At 45.7% G+C, this 25,500-nt stretch overlaps 1 protein-coding gene across 1 annotated transcript in view; it reads right to left on the reverse strand.

The window, feature by feature from the left end:
* Positions 1-7,738: 7,738 nt before the first annotated feature.
* NDUFA4L2 (NDUFA4 mitochondrial complex associated like 2) overlaps positions 7,739-25,500 on the reverse strand; it is a 34,008-nt gene continuing 16,246 nt past the window's right edge. Inside the window, exons 3-4 of the mRNA XM_083729297.1 lie at positions 8,254-8,314; positions 7,739-8,035 (exon numbers count right to left, since the gene is read on the reverse strand). Coding sequence (XP_083585423.1) covers positions 7,979-8,035; positions 8,254-8,314 — 118 coding nt within the window. The 3' untranslated portion in view covers positions 7,739-7,978. The remainder of the gene's footprint in view (positions 8,036-8,253; positions 8,315-25,500) is intronic.

Consider the following 25,500-nt stretch of genomic DNA (forward strand, 5'->3'; position numbering starts at 1 on the left):
GGCACCCTCAAACAGTGCCAGATTACCAAAAAGGCCACCAGCCTATGGGCCCCATGCCTTTTAGGGGCTCCATGACAACGGATCAAGTCAAGCTTTCTTTGTTCAATGTCATCCCACTAGAGCGAAAGTATGAGAAACCTCCAGGTACAAAGCTTTCTGTGAGTTAGTGTGTCATGAGTTCCACTGACTCCAGATCCTAGTAGAATATTAATGAGTATTAGGAGAGAATTTGCAAGAGCTTCTCTCCCCCCCCCCCCCATGCAATTTCGACTGACTAGGGACCTCCACAGGGTTTAATCTAGCACTGCTCTCAAAATATGCCTCTTGGTCCAAAAAGGTTGGTGGCTTCTGCAATGAAGAGATAAAGGGCAATTGCATGAAGGTGCTTAACGCTGCCACATTTTATGTCTTGAGGTGGTATATTTATGCTGCTGGCACTGTTAATCTTAAACTCAAACATTGATTTTTCATGTAACCTGTTGCAGAGGTTTGTCAAATGCACACCTGATGCTCAAGCACTGCAAGGAGCTGAGGTTATTAGGGAGATGCCAAAATATTACAAGGGGCTCTGCTCTGACATAATACCTCATGGCTTCGAAAAGCTTGTTCTTAAATCAGGTTGCAGAGATGGTAAAGTTTTTGCAGTATTGATCCAGGAAATGTAGCCTTTAATGATGTTTATCTTAATTGGCAATATAACATTGTTTAGGAGGCAGACCCCAGCAAACAAATGTACATATTCTGCCCCTTGAGTGAAATCGACTGCATGAAAAATGAAGAGGGAGGCAAGATTTCAGATTCAAATGAAGAGGTAGAACAGCATGGACATCTACAGCAATAATGTAGAATTGTGGCTTGTAAGGTTGCTAGGTTGCAACCTGGAGAACAGACTTCTTTTTTAATGGTCTTGGAGAAAGAGGATTCAGCTGCAGCTTCTTGCTTCGCTGACTGACCTCTTTGCCTTCCTTTCTCACCCATGTGCTTCGGGGAACAGCCTTCTTAAATCAGTCAGGACTAGAGAATCTTGAGACTGAGACCCATTTTGCTGCTGTTAAAGCATCCTTTCTCAGACTTCTAAGAGGCATGCTGAGGCACACCGTTCTCTTGGAATCAAAACAGAAGGTGCACTTAAACCAGGACTGGTGGGACTGGCAGCAAACTATTGCAGCGGGAAGTGCTTCTGTTTAGGTTGCCAGCCAGGCACACCATCTTTCAGGATACTCCATTCCATTTCCCTTCCACGACCACTAATATGCTCAGTCCTCATTGGACGGTTTTTCAGGTCCCCACCTTTAGGCATTAACTTAAGAGTTTTTGTACTTCTGCAAGCTTACAAATACCTTCCTCTTATGCGTGTGGATGGGGCTACTTTCACTGCGTAAGGATCGGCATTCTGAGGAGTTCTTCCTCCAAAGAATCCCAGGAACTGTGCTTCACCCTTCACTGGCTATAATTCTCAGCACCCTTAACAAACTGTAGTTCTTACGATTATTTGGGGGAAGCCATGTGCCTTAAATGTGCAGTTTCCTCTGAGGGCAGATACTTTTGCTGCCTCTCTGCATTTAGTGCAATTAGCTCACTCCAGATGTGAAAGCACAGCAGAATGACCGAGTCCTAATAGTAACAGCTGCCTAATACAAATATAAGCCATAAGTTCATCAAGCTCAGTACTGTCTGCACTGACTGGCAGCAGCACCCCAGGATTTGAGTCAGGAGCCCCTCTCAGTCCTACCTGGGGATGCCAGGGATTGAACCTGAGACCTTCTGGATGCAAAGCAGATGTTCTGCCCCTGAGCTGTGGCCCTTTCCCTGTTAAAGGTGGTCTGGCCATTTGACCTCTGTATGTGAAGTGCGGAGGGGTTCCATCCTGTCTTTGGTCTCAGGCAGCAAAATGTCTAGGATCCTCACTGACCTTAGGGCTCTCCACACTTGCATGAAATTAGGCCAAGGGGCTTCTTGAGATGCAGGTGCACCACAAATCCAAGTTAATGGTGTAACACTGGAAAATGTTGATCATTTTTCCTACCTAGGCAGTTATCTTTCCACAAGGACCGACATTGATGCCAAAATCCAGCATTGCCTGATCTCTGCGAGTGCAGCTTTCTCCTGCATGAAGAGCAGAGTGATTGTGGACCGGGACATTTGCAGGGAAACCAAAATACTTGTTTACAAAGCTATAGTACTACCAAGCTTACTGTATGCTTGTGAAACATGGACCACTTATAAATGCCATCTTCAACTCCTTGAAAGATTCCATCAACTGTTTCTTAAAACAAAAATTGTATTATCACTTGGGAAGACAGGCAAACTAATGTCAGTGTACTGGTAGAAGCAAATATCACATTTCAAAGTAATGATTCTTCAACATCAGCTTAATTGGACTAGTCATGTTGTTCAGATACAGTACCTGATTATCGTATTCCAAAGCAACTACTTTATTCCAAACTTAAAAATGGACAGCATAATGCTGGTGGACAACAAAAGACATTTAAAGATGCTCTCAAGGCAAATGTACTATAAACACTGGCATGTGGTAAACACTGGCCTGCGAGCGCTCCAATTAGAGAATAGCCTCTACCAAAGGTCTCATGGACTTTGAGGAAGCACAGACTCAGGACACCCTTACAGTGAACAACTCTTGCCTGGAAACCTATGTCCCCACCGTGGAAGGATGTGTGAATCCAGAATTGGCCTCCACAGTCAGCTATGGACACACTATTAAGACCATATTCATGCGAGATAAACTTACACCAAAGAAGAAGAAAGAAGCAGCAGCCCACTTCTGGGCTACATTGAGTCAGCATAATCTGCTCAGCATCATGGTCCTGTCACCTTAGTGGCAGATCTGAAATGGAAATCTGAAGTGCAGACTATGTGACACCCTTGTCTTCCACCACCCAGCCCTCCATTGCTATGGTTGCCTCAGCCATACTGGAACTGTTAGGGCAGTGCAATCAAACAATTCTCTAGGAAAAAATTGTGCCCCTTTGGTGGGGTGGGGAAGGGGAAGGGGAGAGACAAAGCTAGGCTTGGCCAGGCCAGTGTGTGGGGATGGTTAAGTTTCCCACTCGCTCCCTTCTTTCTCTGCTTGGCCTGAAGCCTGGATGCTTTTCAGAGCGTTTCTGACGCTGCCATCGCTTAAACCAGCAACAAACTCTATTAGCTGCTACTGCAAATTGGATTTGTTCAATGCGATTGGATTTTGCCTCAGGCCTATGTGGCTTTGTTTGGGTGCGGGGAGTGGTGGAGAGTGGGGAGGAGAGGAGAGGAGGGTGGAGGGCGGCGGCAGCCACTAATAATAGTGACTGTTGCATTTGTCTCCACAGTTCAAGCAGAACAGTAATCTGCTCCTAGAGGGCTGGATGAAACAATAGATTTGGGGAGCAGGAGGAAACCACAGGTGACTGCAGAGGCATCAGACAGTGGTGCTTCCTACTCTCTTCCCGAGCATCCTTTTTAGAGCTTTCACAATGTGGAGCATGGATGAAAGCAACTGGTGTGTTTTTTAATAAAAAGGACCTGGTAATGCTTATGAGTTCTGCTGAGGACCAAAACAGAAATAATGCAGAAGATCTGTGGTTGCATCGCCTGACATTCTCGCTCCCTGCCCCCACTTTAAAACAGCTGGAGTGGTGGTGGAGCCCTTTCCTCTCTGCAATGTTTTCCTGGTAAAAATTGCGCTTTTCCAAAACGTTTTAGGCTCCCTCAAGCTCCTGCTCTGGCTAAAAGCAGAGCTCCATTTCCCCCAACTGCTTTAAAGGAAGAGCCAACTGTGGTCACATCTGAAGCATTTTAATCCCACTTTAACATTCATGGTCCCCCCCCCCCGAAACCTGGAAAGTATAGTTTGTGGGATAATCAGCCTCATATAACCAATATGCTTAAGTCTAATTAATGCACAAAAGGGTTAAGACCATTGAGTAATCTGTCCTGCCAGGCTTAGTTCACCTTGGGAGGGATTAGGTAATCAAGCGTTTGATCTCTCCCAGTCTACCTGAGGAGCTCAGTGTATGAGGTCTGAGCTGCTTGCTCCAAGCTCAGCCCACATGGCCCTAACAAGCCACTATTGAGTTCCTATATCAATAATTTAGGAACTATCACCACTGTATAACTAAGCCAAGTTTTACTGCCTGTGCAACTTTATCTGAAAGCACATGGATCTGATCTTTGTAGAATTTGTAAGTGAACCATTTTTAACATACCATAACATGGGGTAAGAGGGAAGTTTTGGAACTCATGCAGACATATTTAAAGGTCTAACAGCCTATATTTCCATTCTTTGCTTTGTTGCTTGTTTTGTGATCTTAAATCTCTCCTGGGGTTCTCTCACCAAAGAGTACTTGTCTCAAACCTGTATCCTGGCATCCAGGAATTCTCCTTTCTATATAATATTTTTTTCCTGCACCAACAGTTTATTAATGGTGCTGAGAGTTGTTAGGGGACCCCTCACAGAGATGCAATTCCCTGCACCTTTAAAAAACTACAGTTCTGATTATTCTTTGGGGTAAGCCATGATTGTTAATGGTGGCATGTATGGTGGCATGTAAATGTATGGTGGGTGTGGACCTGTGAGAGAACTCATCATGGCTTTCCTGTGACGTCTATTTTGGCTCCTTAGCTACAGGTGGCATCTGTTACGTGTCTTCAAAAAGCTCCATTAGCATCTGCAGTGCTTCCAGTAGCTGCCTGCACAGTAGCACGTCCTGTTCTCAGATCTGGTGTGTATTTGTTTGTTTTTTCTTGGAGCCAAACCAAAGAACACAGAAGGGAGGCAGGCAGCACTTTTTGCAGAGAGTTAAACAGCTGCTTCAAAAAAAGAGGATTTCTCCTTTTGGTCTGTATGCTCACATCCCACTTTGGTAAGCAGGTTGTGCAGGTTCTTACATTTGTTTCAAAAATCCAGAACCCCAGTTTAACTGGAGACGTCAGTGGCCCAAAGCAAATATGTATGTGTATGTGATGTGCCTATGTCTGTGTTTGTGGTGAACATATACCACAGAAAAGTAAAGTAGCTTTCAGATGTCCTGTTTACCAAGCATTTGTCCTGTTTGCAAAGAAAGTATAGATGGCACTGGCTATTTATTGAGCCTTCATTCCAATTTCTTTGTGGGAAGGTTGTTGATGGTGTTGCCCCAAGTGACATTCCACACCTTCTAGTGCATTTTACTGACACTTTGCTTGTTGCAAAAAGTCCAGTCTTTGGGGGCAGTTGGTTTGTGTGCAAAGACTTCCACCTCAGCCTTAATTTCATAACCTGAATTTTCTGCTATGTGACTGAATCCCATTTTAAAATAGCAACAGTCTGTAAGTGCCCTAAGGGGTGCTTCCAGATGGGTGTTTTATGATCAATGTTGCTCATGCATGCTTGGTTTGGTTTGGGTTTTCCCCACATCCACACAATGTCATTGGCATCAAGATTATTTGGAATTTCCCCCAGATAATAACTTCTTGCCACCTATTTGCAATATCTCAATAAAACATAGGTAATATTGAGGCCTCATCTGGAAGCACTCCAAACCTCTTTCGAAATACTTTCAACTCTCTTTAAGAATGCATTTCTTCACTCCAAGCTCAGTTGCTTCTAGAGGTTGGAATCACCTTTATTTTGCACTCATGTGATGTTTGTGCTTCTTCCTTCACACGAGTGGTTCAGAACAAGTGCCAGACAGCTTGCATTTGCCATATAAAATCCGTATTCAAATTCCTGCTCAGTTAAGGGGCTACTTGGATGGTCTTTGGCAAGTCCCTCTCAGGCTAACCCAGCTGGTAGAAGACTGAAGCTGCTCTCTGGGCTTCTTTGAATGAGGGTGGTCTACAAATAAATAAGCTTTCTTTGGCTTTCTGGATTTTGGCTGGAGAGGCAGCATCTGCCAAAAACAATACTCACCCATCATTGCACAAATTATTATCGCTCAAATGCTTAATTCTTACACATGCATACATAAGCAACCTCTAAAGGCATTTACTTACCATTCAGGTATGTAGTTCTGCATTCATGTATTTGTAATCAAGACTGCTGTTCATATGCATATGGGGCAGTATCCAGTGCACTCATTCCACTAGTGCAAGGCTTTATGCTTATGCAACTGTACATTCCGCCCTGCACCCTCCCCAAATCTGCTCCAGAGGGTTGGGGAAACCCCAGTTCCATTGGACAAGTGTACATAACAGATTATTTAGCACTGCATTGGCTAATACCCATAGCATGCATTTGCGTTGTGTACACTGTGTTCATATACACACAGAGAAACATGAGAGAGAAGAGAGGAAATGTTGGGGCTTAATTTGGCTGAATACAAAAACTGGGACTTATTTCTGCTTAACCCACATGTGTAGAAATGGGTTGTGGTTACTTGGTAACTGAAATGCACTCTAGAGATGCTCTACAGTCTTTGTGACTACTTTGCATATTCCAGGGCTGTATGTTTTGGCACAGAAAACAGATTTTTGGCCCTGGTGCAAATAAAATAAAAGCCTGGTTATTCACGTGTAATACTATATACCGGTAAGTAGTCTCCATATATGCCTAGTTACATGGATGCTAGGTGTATGATAGTATGCTTAGTATACTTATATTTATATAACATTGTGTACCCAAATAACTACATGAGAAAAAAGAAGAAGAAATTAACACATGCATGCATATGTTAGTGAAGACCTTACTTGGAAGGTCAGTACAGCCCAGGTGGTCAGGAAAGCCCAACAGAGACTTCATTTCCTTAGGGTCTTGAAAAAGAACAATGTTAGATAGCAACTGATGATTTCCTTCTATCAGTCCACAATAGAAAGTGTTCTCTCATACTGTATTATGGTGTGGTTTGCTGTTTTGACAGCCATGGACAGAAAGTCCCTACAGAGGGTGGTGAAGACAGCACATGATATCATGGGCTGTCCCCTGAGTCAGCTAGATGTCATCGCAGGAGACCGTTGCTTCAGAAGAGCGAGGAACATTCTCAGGGATGACTCACACCCAGGCCAGCACCTTTTAAATCTCCTGCCTTTGGGCAGGAGATATAGAAGCCTAATAAGCCGCACCAACAGGTTAAAGAACAGTTTCTACCTGTGGGCCGTGAGGCTGCTGAATGGAAGACAGCAACATTGCAGCTGACGTTCGGAGTTGGTGGTCGTGCGACAGCACACAGAGTGTAACAAGGACTGAGAGATTGTGGGGGGGGAGGGGGGCCTCATTTAATCTCACTGTAAACAAGTGGTACAGTGACAATAAAGTATTTCTATATATTCTATATATGCTATGCCAATACCTCTATAATTATCCTTTGATACATAGGTAGAGCAGTCCAGATCACCACAGTGACTAACTCCACCAACTGCTGATGAATCCCATGAAAATGTCCTATAACATTTACAACTTGTGTTGCACCATTCCTAATGAGCCTTCTCCCACCAAGCCAGTTCCTCCAAACCAGGAGTTGCCTGTCTTATGGAGGGCACCTTCCCAAAGGCCTTGGTAAGCATGATCGACTCTGGGGTCTATTATTTGGTGCTGTCCTTTCTCTGTGGGAATAATACAGTTGAGCATGGGAGACAGGAAATGCAGCAAATTAGGTTCAGCAGGGGCATTCACAGGAAGGGGCTGGGAAACACTGAACCAAGAAGCCTCTTAGGACCCAAAGGGAACACACTTTGTTCCATTCCTTCTCATTTTCTCCCTCCACCTCTTTTAATAAAAGAGCTGTTTGTTATCCAAGGCATTTCCTAGAGAAAGAATGGGCTAATATTTTGCTTTGCTTCTGCTGAATGGGCTGTAGATATTTTATTGGCCATCTGTAGTGTGGCACCAGCGAATCAATACATAGGCAGGCAGGAAGCAGTAGCATGTGTGCAATTTTAAGGCATGTGCACAATTTAAGTGAAAGATGATTAAAGACTCAATGTGAGAGCGGAAGATGTGGCTTTGCAGAGCAGCAAGTGGTTCTTCCCTGGACATGGCAGGAGCTGGAAGATGGTCGTGGCACCCTCAGAAGTCTGGGCGATCTTTCTTCAGGGTTTTGTAGTCCGTGGAGACAGCCATGAACTATGGAAGAAGGTGTTGCTGATGATTGATGGTTTGCTCTCTTTGCCCCATTGGAATTACTATGGCGTGATGTGTCATCCCTCAATGCCCACTCCCCAGCCTTTCCAGGGTTCTGACTCTTCCCACTCCACCCAACATTTGACATGGTCCAATTGGACATTTTCTTCATTCTCTTGTTTTTTAGCTGGGGTGATCAAAACATGTAACCTCCCACATACCTTGTACTGTTCATTAGGACTCAGTTTATTCCACGGTTCTGGATTATTCTTCCTATCCCAACTGAAAGGGGGAAAAGGAAAGGAAAGCCACATATAATAAGTTTTACACATCTGGATAGTGCCATTGAGTATAACCCTCCCACCCGGAGGCAGCTTTGATTTCTTCATCTTTTCTCCTCAAAGTATTTTATTACGAAGGATTCATCCAGTCACATTCACATCATTTAAAGCACAGGGCTTCCCACTGCACAATCCTGGGATCCATAATTTGCCCATCACTAAGCTACAATTCCCTTAACAAACGATGATTCCCCAGTGGTTCATTGTGCTTCAAATGTGTTTTGTCTCTGACCACTGCTCTTCTGAGGCTTCAAAACTCTTATTGGCCCAAGCACTGGTATTCCTAAGCTACGAATAACACGAGAGGGCAGAAAACCAGGCAGGGTCCTCTCTTACTTTGATGGGTTTCTTGGCAGTGGTAGCCAATGTAGGATTGCTCTGAGGCATCATGGAAAATTAAAATGGAGCTCAGTAGACTTGGCTGCCTGATGTAGAAGGCCCAGGGCAACTGCAAACACTGATGGGTCCTGCTGTGGGACACGAGCTGAGCAGCTGCCCCAGGATGTCACATGCTGGTGTTGGTCCAGAAATTACATTACAGCCTGGCTCCAACTACCTAACACCATGGTGCTTTTCTGTGAAGGGAGTCTCTTCTCTTTTTTGACTTACTGTATTACTTGTGAGATGTATGGAAGTGAAAGCTGGACCATAAAAAAAGCTGATTGCTGAAGAATGGATGCTTTTGAATTATGGTGCTGGAGGAGACTCTTGAGAATCCCATGGACAGCAAGAAGATCAAACGTCTCCATTCTTAAGGAAATCAGCCCTGAGTGCTCACTGGAAGGACAGATTGTGAAGCTGAGGCTCCAATACTTTGGCCACCTCAAGGAGAAGGGGACGACAGAGGACGAGATGGGTGGACAGTGTTCTCGAAGCTACCAACATGAGTTTGACCAAACTGTGGGAGACAATGGAAGACAGAAGTGCCTGGCGTGCTCTGGTCCATGGGGTCACGACTAAACGACTAAACAACAACAACAACATTACTTGTGAATTGGTTGGAAGGTTCCAAGTCCCATGTGTAAAAGACATGAGATCGGTGGCGGGGAGTGCAAGATCTTCCTTATGAATTCACCTCACATGTGGTGATGGTGGCAGAAGTAGCACATGAGGCCAGAAGCATTTGATCTTGTCTGCTGCTTCTGGCATTGTTGGTGCTGCTCATATACTTCTAAGCTTATCAGCATGCTAATGCCTGACCACTGCTCTTGCTGCTCCTCATCCTGTTTCTGCTGTTTCCCAATACAGTGGTACCTCAGGTTACAAACACTTTGGGTTACAGACTCCGCTAACCGTGAAATAGTACCTCGGGTTAAGAACCTTATGGGAGGCCCTATTAGCTAAAGTAGTACCTCAGGTTAAGAACGGTTTCAGGTTAAGAACAGACGTCTGGAATGAATTAAGTTTGTAACCAGAGGTACCACTATACGAGGTGAGCAAGGAGGCTGAGGTCAATCTGCAGCTGCCATCCTTGGAGGACTGGGGCATGGCAGGTCTCTTTTAGCCACCATGAATGGGCTTGTGAATGCTCCTCTTCCAGCATGGCTGCAAGGAGGCAATTGGAAGTGTTTGCTCCAATTTTTAACTAATCACAGGATTGTGCCTGAACCTGAACAAACTGTGGTTAGTCTAAAAAATGATTTATGAATTGAAACAAGCCAACTTCAAGCCTATGTTTTCAATAAAGCATAGTTTAGCCATAGTTTAAGGTTCAGACATAATGCTAAACTGTGGTTAACTGAAAATAGAAACAAGCACTTTCATTCTCCTCTCCTGTGGTGAATGAAGGGCACACATGTTCAGAGGTGCTTCTCTATACCCTATGGCATACAACTGAACCCTGACATGAAATCTGGATTCTGGAGCTAACCATGAGTCCTGATTTTCAAATTTAGCCTTATATGTAAGCTTCTCAGGACTTGTCTTTAAATGTTGTCATGTACATTAAGAAAAAAGTGTCATGTAAATTAAGAAGAATAAAATGTCTATTGTTGTTCTTGCAAAGGACTAACAAGTATCATGAAAATGTGGCCCAGATACAGTTTGAAACCAGCTCCTCCAAGTCCCACACTGACATCTGCACAACCATTTTCTCTTTCCATTGAGTGATAGAGACCAAGGCTATGGTTCTAGCTCCCTGGATTGGGGATTGGTTTGCAAACATCTGATTTGGTTGTGGCTGCTTTTATCGAGATGTGTACCCTCATATAAATAATGTGTACACACATGAGGGTCCCTCCTCTGAATACACATCTTCCTGCTGCCTTCTGTAGGGGGTGAAGCACCCCCCTTTCCCTACCCCTCCCCCCCTCACCACAATCACAGACTCTTCAGGGTGTTTGGGTGTTTAGCTGCTGACTCTGGTTCCTTAGCAAGTAATGCAACGTGCTGACAAGATGATGCTTGTAAGCCACAAACTGCCAGGTCTTGTTACAATCCTCTTCTGTCGACTGCACTAACCATATAATCAATGTGGAGAGAGAGATTTTTGTTTTGTTTTTTTGTTCAGAATTGCCTTTTGAGGCATCAAAGTATTAGAAGTGAACAAGAAACCATTTGAAAATCTTAGTTCAAGAACAAGGTGGGGGTGGGGCGGCTTCTGCAAGGTCGGGCTAAGACATATAGCTGCCTCCCCCCCCCCCCCCAGCACGTAAAACTAGCTAAAGAAGAAAATCCCACAAGTGCCTCTCCACGGTCCCAAGAAATGAGAATGCAGCCATTATTATTCTTTTGCCCTGATAGGGGCTCAGATCAATGATTAACAATTTCCTGCTATGTCATTATGCTAGGGTAGCCACGTGAGTGACCTACGTTACAGAGAACCATCCTCTATTTTGAAGGGTTATCAGAAGATGGTCTGCTCTTTGAAGGTGTCCTCTCTCTGAGGACTGCCCAGTCCTGGTCTAGTTTAAATAAAAGGAACTTTTAAGGAGAGAAAAGATGAGCCCTGAAGTTGCCCATCAACAATCAGGAGCTCCTGGTCAGCCGACTGAGCAGTCACACAAGTCACCTGGTGTCATCTCAACCACAGTGATAAATGCATTTCCCTTTTCTTTAAATTACATTTATTATTTCCAAATTTGTGCCCAAACATATAAAGGACCACATGCAAATCTCATGCACGTTGGTGTCTTCTATTTGTGCCCAAGGGTAATTTGACAGTGGAACAGCCTACCAAGGTAATGCATAAAGAATTGTTGGGGCAGAAGTACTGCTTTAGCAATAGTGAGCTCCATATGTTCTAGAGCTAAAACACAATTCTGCATAAATGTGAAATCTAATCTATTTTTTGGGGTGAGGGTACAGAACCATTAAGATGTAAACCAGCAATGAACCTTACTGCCTGAACCGTGGGTGTGAAATGAGTTCATTGCATCAGTGATTGTCTCCACAAAAGGCTTGACAATTGTTATGTACTGAGTTGAATAGGATCCAAACTGCAGCAGTCTGATTGGTCCTAGAACAATAGGCTCCAAAAGGCAGCAGTCTGATTGGTCCTAGAACAATAGGATTCAGAATGCAGCAGTCTGATTGGTCCTAGAACAATGCAGCAGTATGATTGGTTAGCAGGAACCACCCAGTCATGCTCCAGATAGAAGTGAATCCACAACCTGATCGGCTTACAGTAGAATTCCGGAATTAGCCAATCATGTGCAGCCCATTGTGTAAATAATGTATATAAAGCAGATACTTTGAGGGGACATTCATTCCTCCTCATCACTATGAGCTGAATAAAGAGCATGAAATCACTTTGCGACTCTGAGTATATTTCACTGGCGACGAAGGTGGGATCCCGCTGAGCTGACTGCCACACACAGCACCGCAGCACCGCCACCTGCCGCACCACTGCCTCGCACCGTGTATCCAGGCTTCAGCTCCGGGACACAAGGAACTCAGAATGGCAACCAACAGCAGCTTCTCGCCGTTCAACCCAACATCTGGAGACTGGGAAGCGTACGCCTCCCGTTTCACCTTCCTCCTAGAAGCCAAAGGGGTCACCGATGAAGAAGACGCCAAGAAGAGGGCAATATTCTTCAGCGTCTGCGGAGAGGAGACATTTGAAATCGCCCGGGCTCTCCTTGCGCCTGAAGACGTCACTACTGTTCCATACAAAACAATGATGGAACAGCTGAAGGGGCACTTTTCGCCACAGCCCTCAGTGGTGGCTCGTCAAAATGCCTTCTATGCAAAGCGGCAAGCCCCTGGGGAAACCATAACTGGGTTTGTGACCTCTCTCCGCCAAGCTGCCCGGTTCTGCAACTTCTCAGAGCTGGAGAACATGCTTCGTGACCGCCTCGTCGGTGGCCTGAAGAATGAGAAGCTGCAACGACGCCTCTACGCTAAGAAGAACCTCACGTTCCAGGTTGCTCTGGAGGAGGCCCTAGCAACGGAAGCTGCCGAGAGGTCGATGCAAGAGGCACGGCCGAGCCAGCTGTCCCAACCAAGGGTCCACCACGAAGACCTCACCGACGACTCAGGATCCAACAGGGAGGACGTGCACCGAGTACAGCAGCGCACTCAAGCAGCCCCCGGGCCAGAATTCGCCGGCTACACAACCCGCAAACATGAACTGTCAGCCCACAAGGGGTGCCTGTTATGGGGAAGCAGGGTCGTTGTTCCCCAGCCCCTCCGCAAAAGGGTCCTCACAGCCCTACACGAGACACACCCAGGGGTAGTAAGAATGAAGGCCCTTGCCAGGAGTTACGTGTGGTGGCCGGGGATCGACGGAGAGATAGAGGCCTGGGTCAAACACTGCCAGGCCTGCCAAGAATCCCGCCCAGATCCCCCAAGGGCCCCAGTCCAGTCATGGGAGTCCGCCCGAGCACCATGGTCACGCCTGCATGTGGACTTCGCTGGCCCCTTTCAGGGGAAAACATTCTTCATAGTGGTGGACTCCTACACCAAATGGCTGGAAGTCGCACTGGTACCGTCCACTTCTACGTCCGCAGCCATCCGGGTACTACGCAGGCTGTTTGCAACCCACGGGCTCCCTGACACTCTCGTCTCAGACAACAGGAGTGCATTTACATCAGAAGAATTTCAAACCTTCACAGTGCAGAACGCCATCCGACACATCCGTTCGGCGCCATTCCACCCGGCCACCAATGGACAAGCAGAACGCATGGTGCGGACCACCAAGGATACCCTTCGCCGCATGACGCAAGGGGATTGGGAGTACCGCTTTGCCACATTCCTTCTAGCACAGCACAGCACCCCCAGCTCAATGACTGGCCGGAGCCCCGCTGAACTACTAATGGGTCGGCGCCTTGCAATCAGATTGGACCGCCTTCACCCCGATAGAGCTCAGGATGAGGTAGTGGTGGGGGAAGGCAGGAACCCCCGGACCTTCGAGGCCCAGGACCCAGTGTACGCAAAGAATTTTGGGGCAGGCCCTGCATGGGTACCCACCACAGTCACCAGGGTCACTGGCCCCGTGTCGTACGAGGTGCTAACCGATGGGGGGCAATGCTGGCGCCGCCACTGCGACCAGATACGGCGATGATTCCCGGGAGAAAACCAGGAGGAGGAGGACAGGTCAGAGGAGTCCCAAGGGAACAGTGGGGCAGTGAGGCCCATAGAGCAGCAGGGGCAAGCAGGAGAGGCAGAATCAGTAAATACAGAGAGGACCCGTGAGGCCGAAAGGACACCGGAACCAGAACCACGACTGAGCGAGCCGGTTGCGCCAGACCAAACAGCCCCATCACAGCCAGCATCCTTGGAACACGAGCCAGAACCTGAACCCCGGACCAGGGAACACCCCAGGCCGCAACGCACACGTAGGCCGCCGGCGTACCTTGAGGACTATGAATGCGACCTCCTGGGCAGGACTGGAACTTAGAGGGGAGGGGTGTTATGTACTGAGTTGAATAGGATCCAAACTGCAGCAGTCTGATTGGTCCTAGAACAATAGGCTCCAAAAGGCAGCAGTCTGATTGGTCCTAGAACAATAGGATTCAGAATGCAGCAGTCTGATTGGTCCTAGAACAATGCAGCAGTATGATTGGTTAGCAGGAACCACCCAATCATGCTCCAGATAGAAGTGAATCCACAACCTGATTGGCTTACAGTAGAATTCCGGAATTAGCCAATCATGTGCAGCCCATTGTGTAAATAATGTATATAAAGCAGATACTTTGAGGGGACATTCATTCCTCCTCATCACTATGAGCTGAATAAAGAGCATGAAATCACTTTGCGACTCTGAGTATATTTCAACAATGCTGCACAGAGTGGAGCACGCAGAGGAGTGTGTGGGGCGCCCCGTGAGACTGAAAAGAAATGCACAAAGATTCAACAGAACCAAGGAGATAAGGAACTACACAACCTTTAGAAGACATCTGAAAGCAGCCCTGTATAGGGAAGTTTTTTTTTTTTTTAATGTTTAATGTTTGATTATGTTTCTGTGTGTGTTGGAAGCTGCCCAGAGTGTCTGGGGAAACCCAGTCACATGGGTGGGGTATAAAACAACAACAACAACAACAACAATAATAGATGTCCCAATTTTCATTGGAGAAATGTTGGAGGGTAGGGTTAAATTGACCAAGGGTCTGAATCAGTAAAAGCCAGTTTAACATGTTCACATGGGCTGACTCTCTGTGAAAGGCAGGAATGGGGAACCTCCAGTTCTTGCCAAACTCTAACCTTCATCAGCCCCAGCCAGCCTGGCCAATGACTGGGGATGATGGGAGCTGTAGTGCAATACTCCCTGGGGGGCCACAGATTTCACCGTCCCTGGTCATAAGGTGCCGCACTTATCCACTGAGCTTTCTGACATGGTTCGGAAAGTAGAATAATTTAGAGCCAGCACTGACAGATCCTGCAGATTGTGAGGCAGTAAAAAGAAGAAGAAAGTGGGGGGGCGGGGAGCAGAATAGGTGGATGCGAAGCATCATATGATGGAGTGAAGGGGAGATTTTGTGGGGGTTTTTTGAAACATTAGACTGAATGAGTCAATAGAGAATACACTGTTGAGAAGAATCACACAATAACTAAAATAGAGAGAGCTAAATGAAGCCCAGGAGAAGATTTCTAGTGTAGTTGTGCGAATTTATCCCATCACAATGAAAAAGTTAATGAAAAAACATGATGCTGAGTATTTGTGAGTTATTCTTTGCCCAGTGCACAAGGATGTAACTTTGCGTCCGTTGGTAGCACCAGATCACACTTCCACTCACCTTTTGAATGGTTTCATGAACTTTGTGGGTGGCTGGGGAGTAGTCTGGGATACCTGAAAGACATCTGCCTAACCTGAGGGCAGAGGCAGCCCTAGACTATCACGGTAGATCAAGTCAACTATTCCCCAATCCCAGTATGTCACCCCTGGAACTGACCAACAACAGTGTCTTCAGAGAAAAATATACAAGACTTAGTCGTGTGCATTCATTTCAGTGGTTTTACTCTGAGAATGACTTAATTGCACTCAGTCCTATCCATATTCAGCTGCATGTGCATCAGGTCTATAAAGTGGCAGGGATCTAACTTGTCTGCATGCCCATAGAATACCTTCAGTCTGTGGCAGTTAAGGGTGGAGCCAACAGATACAAAGAGGCTGAAAGGCAAGGTGGGCCACTCAGAGTGATCCTGGTCCCTCGCCATACTCTATGCTTGGATCCAAGTATGAAAACCCTTACCTCATGGAGTAACTTGCAACTGCTTGAATGAATGTTCATATGCTATAGCCTGCTAGCAGGACATAGTGGAATTGAATGGTAGGATGTGAAGAGGGAAATTATATTTGAAAAGCTAGACTGGTGTGCTAGCATGGAGTGTGCCAACTTTGGTTTAAGTTAAAGATGGCACCCTGGGCTGGTCTCAAGGCTGACCAAGGTGGGCAGGCACCGTGCATCAACGGGGAGCTAAGACAGATTCTGGAAAACTGAGGGAGCTGGGTACAACTTGGCTAAATGAGGATTTCTTGGCTTTTTGGAGGCCAGGATGGGTTACCTGACAAAATGTGGTTTTACTAGTGGTCATTGTGGTCAGGCCAGTAAAATGCTGGCAGACTGGCAAGCCTCATTTCTAGATTTTGGTTTCTCATTCATGCAGGGGGACCAGAGAATAAATATGGTAAAATAAAATATATTAAGGTGCTTAGATATTATGGTAACAGAGGCTGTTGTAAGCTGGGTAAGGTATAGACTTGAAGAATGGCATTTTAATGCATATTTACCTGTCAGGCAATGGCCACAGATCGGGTGAAGTGCCCGGGGGAAATAACCTGCATCTTTCCATTTAAATGAATATCCAGGACAACGGCTGACATGATATTGAGGCCTGACAGGAGATGGAAAGCTGACTGTCAGCTGCAGGCCCCTCCTCTTATAATGGGGCAGCGTTAACTCTTTTCAGGTCATCACTGAGCCTAACTCACCATTTAAAATATAATACAATCTTAAAGCAGAGGGAAGATTGTGGGGTGGGGTTTACTTCATTTGAAGCTATAGACGGCAAAGTAATCCCTGCTTTGTAAGGAACCTAATAGGATGGGAAGACATTTTAAAGAAAATAAACTTGGCTTCAGGAACATGGAGCTGTTGTTGCTATTGTTGCTATAGTGATGACGATGATGGTGATGATGATGATTAATCAGCTCCCCCTTCCTCCAAGAAGGTCAGAGGAAAATGCAAAAAGATAAGTCAGGGTGTGCCTGCAGCTCACAGTGCAAAATGTGCAAAACAAAAGGAAAAAGGAATGGGCAGGGAGGGAGAAAAGGAAGCTTTATCTCATATTACCCTTGCCACTGCCCAATGAGGTGAGGCTGAACAGAGAAATAGTGGCTTGTCCAACACTCTGCCCAATACCCAGCACAGGCCCCCTGTATTAATTCTCATTTCTTCTTACTTTGAGTGAGTAACAGCAGTCACCTCTAGGTGATCAGCTGTTGCAGGAATAGAGTTGTACACCCCTACACTCTGTTGGCTGCAACCATGGCTCTGCCATTCTCTTTTCTGTCCTTAAAACATAGCTGGCTTTTTAAGGTTACAGAGGAGATGGGAACTATATGCAGATCACAGAACCACAGACTCACATAATTGTAGATTTGGAAGTGATCCAAAGGGCAGGGGCAGAGGAAGGGGGTGCAGTGGGGGGGGGCTGCCCCGGGTGTCACCACTAAGGGCTGTGACAAAATGCCAGGCGGCACTCACTACAGGGCCTGCAGCATGCCCGAGCCATGCGTCTCTCCAAACAGTCCACCCGCTGCCTGCCCCTCAGCTGTAGGGCAGCTGCTGAGTGGGAGGAGGCAGGCAGACTCCTCAGAGGCCCCGTGGAGCGTCATGCCCCAGCTGGTCCTGCCCCTCGGGCAGCTGGCCCTGGGCACAGGGCATGAACACTGCCCCAGGCGCCCGATCGGCTTGCTCCACCGCTGCCTAAGGGACATCTAGTCCAACCCCTTGCAAATGCAGGAATCTTTACCAAAACATTCCTGACAGATGGCCATCCAAATTCTGCTCAAAAACTTCCAATGAAGGATAGTCCACCACCTCACACTGGAGTCTGTTCCACTGCTGAACAGCTCTTACTGTCAGAAAGTTTTTCTGAATGTTTAGTCAGAATTTCCTTTCTTGTAACTTGAAGCCATTGGTTCGGGTTCTGCCCTCCACAGAAGGAGAAAACAAGCTTGTCCCATCCTCCATGTGACAATCCATGATATATCCGAAGATGGCTATCATATCTCTTCTCAGTCTCCTCTCTTCCAGTTGACTCCATCAACTGTTCCTCATAAGACTTGGTTTTCAGACCCTTTATTATCCTGGGGCCGATCTACACTCATGGTTTATAACATTAAGAAAGAGTTAAGGCATGGTTTTCAAAACGTAAGGGTCACATTACATTTTGCTAAGAATGCTAAGAATGTGTTATTAAAACATGACACCAGAGGGCATTGCAAAGCAACCAGGAACCAGGCAGTAAGAGGAACTGTTATGGAGGAAGAACGTTAAGGTAATGAACTTTTTTAAAACAACAACAACAACAGTATGCCCTGGGACGTTTTAGAACAATATAGCTAGTATTGTTTTAATAATGTTTAAAAGGTCAGTGTAGATCCAGCCCTGGTCACTCTCCTCTGCACACGTTCCGGCTTGTCAATATCCTTCTTAAATTGTGGCGCCTAGATATGGACACATTATTCCAGGTTTGGTCTGACCAAGGCAGAATTTCTGCTAGAAGATTTAGAGCTACATATAGTTAAAACATGTGGGTATTGGATTTGGGACTGTAGTAGTAAGCCCCTCCCTGACCCACATGCATTCAGTTGTATGCATACAGACTCCATGTAAGATGGCCAGTTATTTAACAGAACACGTGTAGATCGGGGGGGGGGGCTGTTACCACAACCCCACTCCCTCCATGTGCTTTCACTGTACTCAATTTGAATGTCTTGTCTAGTGCTACAAAGGACTCAGCATGTTGTCTGTGTAAAACAGGGCAGTACTCCTCTGATTTTCCCTTCTGGCCTTAGATTCACTCATTATTGGACTAGAAGGGGAAATAGGGTGCTGTGGGTTAAACCACAGAGCCTAGGGCTTGCCAATCAGAAGGTCGGTGGTTCGAATCCCCACGATGGGGTGAGCTCCTATTGCTCAGTCCCTGCTCCTGCCAACCTAGCAGTTCGAAAACACGTCAAAATGCAAGTAGATAAATAGGTACCGCTCCGGCGGGAAGGTAAACGGCGTTTCCGTGCGCTGCTCTGGTTCACCAGAAGCGGCTTAGTACTGCTGGCCACATGACCCAGAAGCTGTACGCTGGCTCCCTCGGCCAACAAAGCGAGATGAGCGCCGCAACCCCAGAGTCGGCCACGACTGGACCTAATGGTCAGGGGTCCCTTTATCTTTACTCAGGATTTAAGCTTAAGGGCCACAAAGTCTAAGGCTAGAAAGAGACAAGGAGAGCCCAGTCTACTGCTGCTATAGTACTGACTTGTTTGACACAAGGCTATGCTATAAAGGCTGTGTATTTCAGTCCCTGCTGTTGGTTCTAGACAGGATGAGGGTGGGACAATCAGGAACATAATGGGTGGACAGCATTGAGGTGGGTGATGGCTACAACCTGAGCAATGATTTGCAGGCAAGTTGCGAGATCCTCGCTCACTAATATCTTGGGATATTGTGGAGTATCCCAACTTGCCTGGGTATATCTGGAGTAGGTGACTGCAAATCATGACATACTCAGTGGGTAATTCAAATTCTGAATGTGAAAATTTACCTCAGTATTTTAGAACACGAGACACTTTGGCATTTCCTGACTGCTTTGATTTTGGCAGGTATCAAATATGAAATTTCATCAATCTGTTAACTGTCAAACACTAATACTACCACATGACATCTGTCAAATACAGGCAAATATCCATATGTCAGCTATAATCAAATACGGTCAAATATTATTTATTACATTTTTATCCCAACCTTCCTCCAAGGAACTCGTGGTGGTGTACATTATTCTCCCCACTGCCTCATCCTTGTGATGACATTATGATGTAATTCTGAGAGAATACATGGCCCATGGCCATGCAGAGAGCATCATGGCTGAGCGGGCTTTTGAACCCTCATCTCCCTGATTCTAATTTGACATTCTAACCATTACATGATGTTGGCACCAAATAAAGAAATACTATTAAAATGCTATTGCATGCCAACTGTCAAATATAAAATGCCATTGTGCAATGGCTCTCAAAAATTGTCCAGTACTAAACACTCAGATCAAATACAACCAGGTGTTGTATGTAGATATAAAATATTCAGAGGTAGTCCAGTAAATATTTGAATATTCAGAATACTGTGACTATTTTGCATACCAATTCTCTGATGAGATATTTTCAAGCAAATTGGTTTCAGCTCCTACTACTTGTCTTCTAACTTCCAGTCAAAATCCCCCCCCCCCCCGCCCAGCAGTCCTTACTCTGAAGCAGTCAGTCATAGCTACCTCACACGGGGTGTTAAGGAAAACAGGGACAAGATCTCCATGTGTGAAGCTGAAGAGATGGAATTAAGCCTTCAAAATTAACACTAAAAAAACTTGAGAGACTCCTGTGAACTCCTGTAGCTATGACAACTGGCTGCTGGGGAGACTGCCAGGCATGGAGCCATATTAGAACTCCAGCTGCTTGTAGCTGTGGATCCAAAAGGAGGAAATGAACCGAGCACGTGGGTCCCCTGGAGAAGCCACATTTGCCCTCCGCCACACAGGCACACGTGTGCCTCTCTCCAGGATATTTGGTAATCTATACGGCTGGTCTCACATGTATAGATATTTAGGTATCTGCCTGTCAGTGAACAACAAACGAATATCCTGCCATCCCATCTCAGTCTACCAGATTCTTTAAAGTCTTTCTCTTTCATTCTGTGCACCCAAACACAAATCCTTTTATGCTAGGGATTTCCAGCCTTTAAAAATAACAAAGCCACCCCATCCTAAAGCTGCACCTTGTACTCTGAGCTGCGGATAAATGAATCTGTCAATTTAGGTTTCTCTCAATTTCCCATTTTTTCCAAGCTTCAATTCAGTCTGCCTATTTCCACAGCAGATTTTTTCTCTTTAAACCCCACAAAAATTAAGCTTTTTTTGTACAACTTTCTCCTAATATGCACATTTTTAATGAAATTTTGCCCAATACATACATTTTCCTTCATAATTGCTGTATAGTTTACTTATTTTCACACTTGCCCCGATGCACAAATATTTGTATGTTTTTTTGGCATTAAAGATCCCAAATTTTGTAGAAGCACAAAGAAGAATTGCAAGGTATAGTTGTGCTTCAGTTCACATATTGGTTCAGGAAGTATGAATTAGGCAGGTGCAAACTGAAATGTGAATCAAATGAATTTCTCCACATACCCCCCCTGCTGTCCCACCTCTGAGCTCCTCTGTGGAGTCTCCTCAGTTATTAATGGTATGAGTTCACAGGCCACCGTAGGTCATTCTTTGCCTCTGGTTTGCTTTGTCCATCTAGCTAAGATCCACGTGTGCCTCCTTCTTGTTATTTCTTCCATTGCTGGTTGTCTTATCCATGTATTTTCAAATTAAGTTATGCTGTTGTGCTTCAGAAGAGGCAGGCAATTAGAATTTCATCACTAGATTGACCTGATGCCAAGCAGAGCAGGGCTCTCTCTTGTATTCCTAATAGATATACAGCAAAGGAAATTTCAACAGGTCCAGCTTGGCTCACCTGTGCAGCGCTGGGAGATGAAAAGCTGACCCATACCAAATTCCATCTTCTAAACAACTATTAAAAGTATAAGTAGGAGCTCTCTTCTCTTTTGCATCTGGCTACCCTAAATTTCACTAAACCTGACCACGGAATTTACATCCCTCCAGCTTTCCTGTTCATTCCATTGGGATGGGAGAGAAATTCTATTCAGTTTGCATTTAAAAGTGAACTTTCTGAAACAATATGCAGACCAAAACACAGCCATCTTTTGAAATTCACACTGTTCCATATTCTGCTGTGTGGTTCTCCAACCAAGTAATGTGCACAAAAATGCATATATTCATGAAAATAACATAGAAAAATGCATTATATTATGGGAAATTGGTTTGCAAAAATGTGTATATTAGGCAAGACTGCGTACGAAAATGAATATTTTAAGAGACGTTCACACTAAAATGCTGATGAATTTTCATGATGAGGTTTTTAAAAAACAAAAGTTGATGTGGAAAATTTGAGATCTGAATGTAAGGTTGGAAAAACCTTTTCATAAACCGTGCTGAGGTTTCATTACAATCAAGCAGTATATAAACATTTTGAAATAAATAATATAATATAATAAATAAAAATGAGACACTGAGAGAAACTGAAATAGACAGATTCGGCCACCCCTTCATTCCAGTCTGGCAGTATAGGCTGGTCCATTAAGGAAAATGGGACCCTGGACCACCAACCTTAGCCTGCCCCCATTTGCCTGCCTTCTTGCTTATATCCAGTCCAGGGGATGGCACGGCCTGTCAACCTCCCCCCTTCTCAGTCTCTGTCCTTGTAGAACTCAGCAGAGATGAGGACATTGGTTCTGTCATTAGTTCTGCCTCCACCTTCTGTTGACCTCTCTACCTTCCACCCTACCAGACCCAATGGGCACCAGGCACCAGTGGGCCATGTTTTTCTGATTAGTTGTGTATATATCTTAATCCCTATGGTCATTGCTTTGTTTATTCACACATTCCCTCTGGACTGCATTAATCCAGCTCTGCTTGCTCAGTGCCCATGAGGAAAAGGATCCCCAGAAATGGGGAGCGTTGCTGATGGGATCTCTGTGGCTGTTTGTGTTGATATCGAAAATGATTACTGATAAAACTCTTGCAAGGTGCAGAAGTGTTTACCACCTTTAGTGAATCTCATTATTAGTCCCTACAGAAGGGAGACGGGGGCTGAGAAACAGCAACTTGCCAAAGGCTAACCTTGCAATGTAATGACAGAGCTGGGGATTATACCCGTGGCTCCAGGACCAGCCGCAGATGTGTTCTGCTGGGGCATGTGTGAGCAGGTACAGTGGGGAAGAAAACCTGTAGAGAGGAGTAGCCCCATGTGCTGCTGTGCCTATTTTGCCACAGAGGCTGAAGGTGACTGTACTGATGCCCCAGGTATGATTTGCCCCTCACACCTCATTGCGGAATGAGTGTATGGTCCCTGTCACTTGCTTGTTCATCCACCATGCCTGTGGACATGGCAAGAAGACACTATGTCAGACCCTGTGGTGAGAGCATCAGCAGCTTGGGTTGCCCCCAAGCTCTGTAGCCTCCTGCTTTCCCCCAAAGGTGAGATTCCATTTCTTCCTTCTGGGCAAGGCCATGGGAACTAGGTCAGAGGCTAGATATCCATGGACTTACAGGGATATTCAATCTTTCTCAATTATGTGTGTACCAGTGACAAGACCTATGCAGGTCTTAGTCTCAGGTCTCCCTCTGCCTCTTTCAAATCTATAACAGGGCTGGACCAACCATTAGGCCAAATAGGACAAGTGCAACAGGTGGCTCCCAAGGCTCACAGCCATTCTTGTTTATTGCCACCTAGTCTGTCCTGGGTCTCCTAATGTGGCTCTCTATCACAGATGTGGTGCAGAATGCCAGTGCTGAAGTAAGAGTCAACTGCCAACTCAGTCAATGTGCAGAGGGCACCATTTTGTTTTTTGCCTCAGGCAGCAGCATGCCTTGGGCGAGCCCTGAATCCATCTCTCCCCACCCATATTTCTTCCATTGTGTCCTTCCTCAGCCCTGTCCCAGAAAACACTGCTGTCAATACACAATAATAAGAGCAGCCTACCACCACAGACAAACAAACAAACAAACCAACAAGCCAACATCCTTCTCCAGAATGGCCTGGTGCCTTTGGCAGCAATGCAGCTTGATCTGCAGTATATGAAACATTCCATGGCAAGGAGCTAAAGATGGTCACCTACTAATGTCTGTGGTGAGATGTATTTAACACTGTGTCCCCCTACCAGTCCCTACCTTGGGATGCGGGTGGCACTGAGCCTCTTGGGCTTGCCAATCAGAAGGTCAGTGGTTCGAATCCTTCTGATCGAATACATAGCAGCAGGTTATACCGAGCAAGTGTCAGTCAATTTGGGAGAGGAACAACCTTAGCTAGTCTGCTCTCTTCTGGTACTTTTAAGGATTTAATATGGGAAAGTATGGTATTGGCTCTAACTCCAGTGTGCCCAACTCTCCTAGCAAGAGGAATACATGCTGGTCATTTCTGCACTACAGACTCCAATCATTATGGAAGTTCTGGAGGTAGAGGTAGAGGTAGGGCCAGGACCAGGACCAGGACCAGGACCAGGACCAGGACCCAGGCAAGGTTAGGGCTTAGAACCAGGGCTAGGGCTAGAGCCAGGGTTAGGGTCAAGGCTTAGAACCAGGTCTAGGGCCAGGACTTAGAGCCAGAGGAATATTTAGCATCTTCCTGAATGACAATCCCCAGGATTCTTTGCAGGAAGTCATTTCTTTAAGAAGGTATCAAACTGCCATAGCAATATTTGTTGATTCTGCTGCAACTGACAAACACAGATATCCTTATGGTGTAAAACTGATGCAAGTTTGTAGTTTAGACATGCCTATGAGCTGCTGAAGACACACTGTGGTTCAAAAGAAAAAAAAAAAAGATAACAGACAATGGTTTGACTGTAAGGAGAAAAGGATTGGTGGACCAGGGCTTGAGATCTTTCAGATCTTGGAGACAGGATTATGAGATTTCAAGAGACACCAGCTAAGCTGGTGGGGCGGGGCGAATCTGTCTTTGTCGTTTCATCTCCTAAGGGTGATTGTTGTTGAAACATTAAGTATCTCAGAGCTGTTTTTCATTTTAGCTTTGAGGTATTTGTGAACAAGCAGCTCATGATGTGGGTTGGGACGGGGAGAGGTTAAGCCCAAAAAACAGTCCTGGAGATCAAGGCCAGGAAAGTTCCCACGAGAAACTCTTTCCCACAAACTCATGAACTCCTTCCTGCTCCTTTAACACTTTGGCCCTAGACAGGAAGCAGGAGACCAAACTTTCCATGTGGGAATCAGGCACTGATGATAAAAGAAGGCGCTTGCATTGACAGTGGCAGAGAAACCAAATCTGGATGCTTTTACCTCATCCCACATCTGTGCTTGGGGTTGTTTCCAATGTTAGTCCTACTCAGATTAGATCCATTTGAATTAATGGACCCAAGACATTTATGGTTCATTAATTTCAATGGTAGCAACCCTTGGGTTTTATTTTTTCCTTCATTGCTTTGGCCAGAACCAGCAGTTAGTAGTGACAGACCTTTGCTGGGAGGGCTCAGAAACTGTTAAGGGGATTAGCCCCAGTTTCCACTACACAGAGAGGGTAGGGGGCATGAGAAAGAGAACGAGAAAGAGAGAGAGAGAGAGAGAGAGAGAGAGAGAGAGAGGTGCTACAATTCCCTGACCACCCTAAGCACAGGGGATTTGGGTTCAGATCTACACAGATAATAAATAGAAATTGATGACATGAGTGGTGGAAATAACCGCCTTTGGCTTGGAAGTCCCTCCCCCTATTCCCTGGCTTTTGAAGCTGACTGTGGTTACACAGTGGAAAGGGAAAGCACACTGTACATTCTCTAGGACATGGTCTTGTCTAGGGGCACAATGGGACTAGGAGGGCCCATGGAGGGCCCTACAAAAATCCAG

Source organism: Podarcis gaigeae (assembly GCF_964106915.1).
Source record: "Podarcis gaigeae genome assembly, chromosome: 2".
NCBI classification, from domain to species: Eukaryota; Metazoa; Chordata; class Lepidosauria; order Squamata; family Lacertidae; genus Podarcis; species Podarcis gaigeae.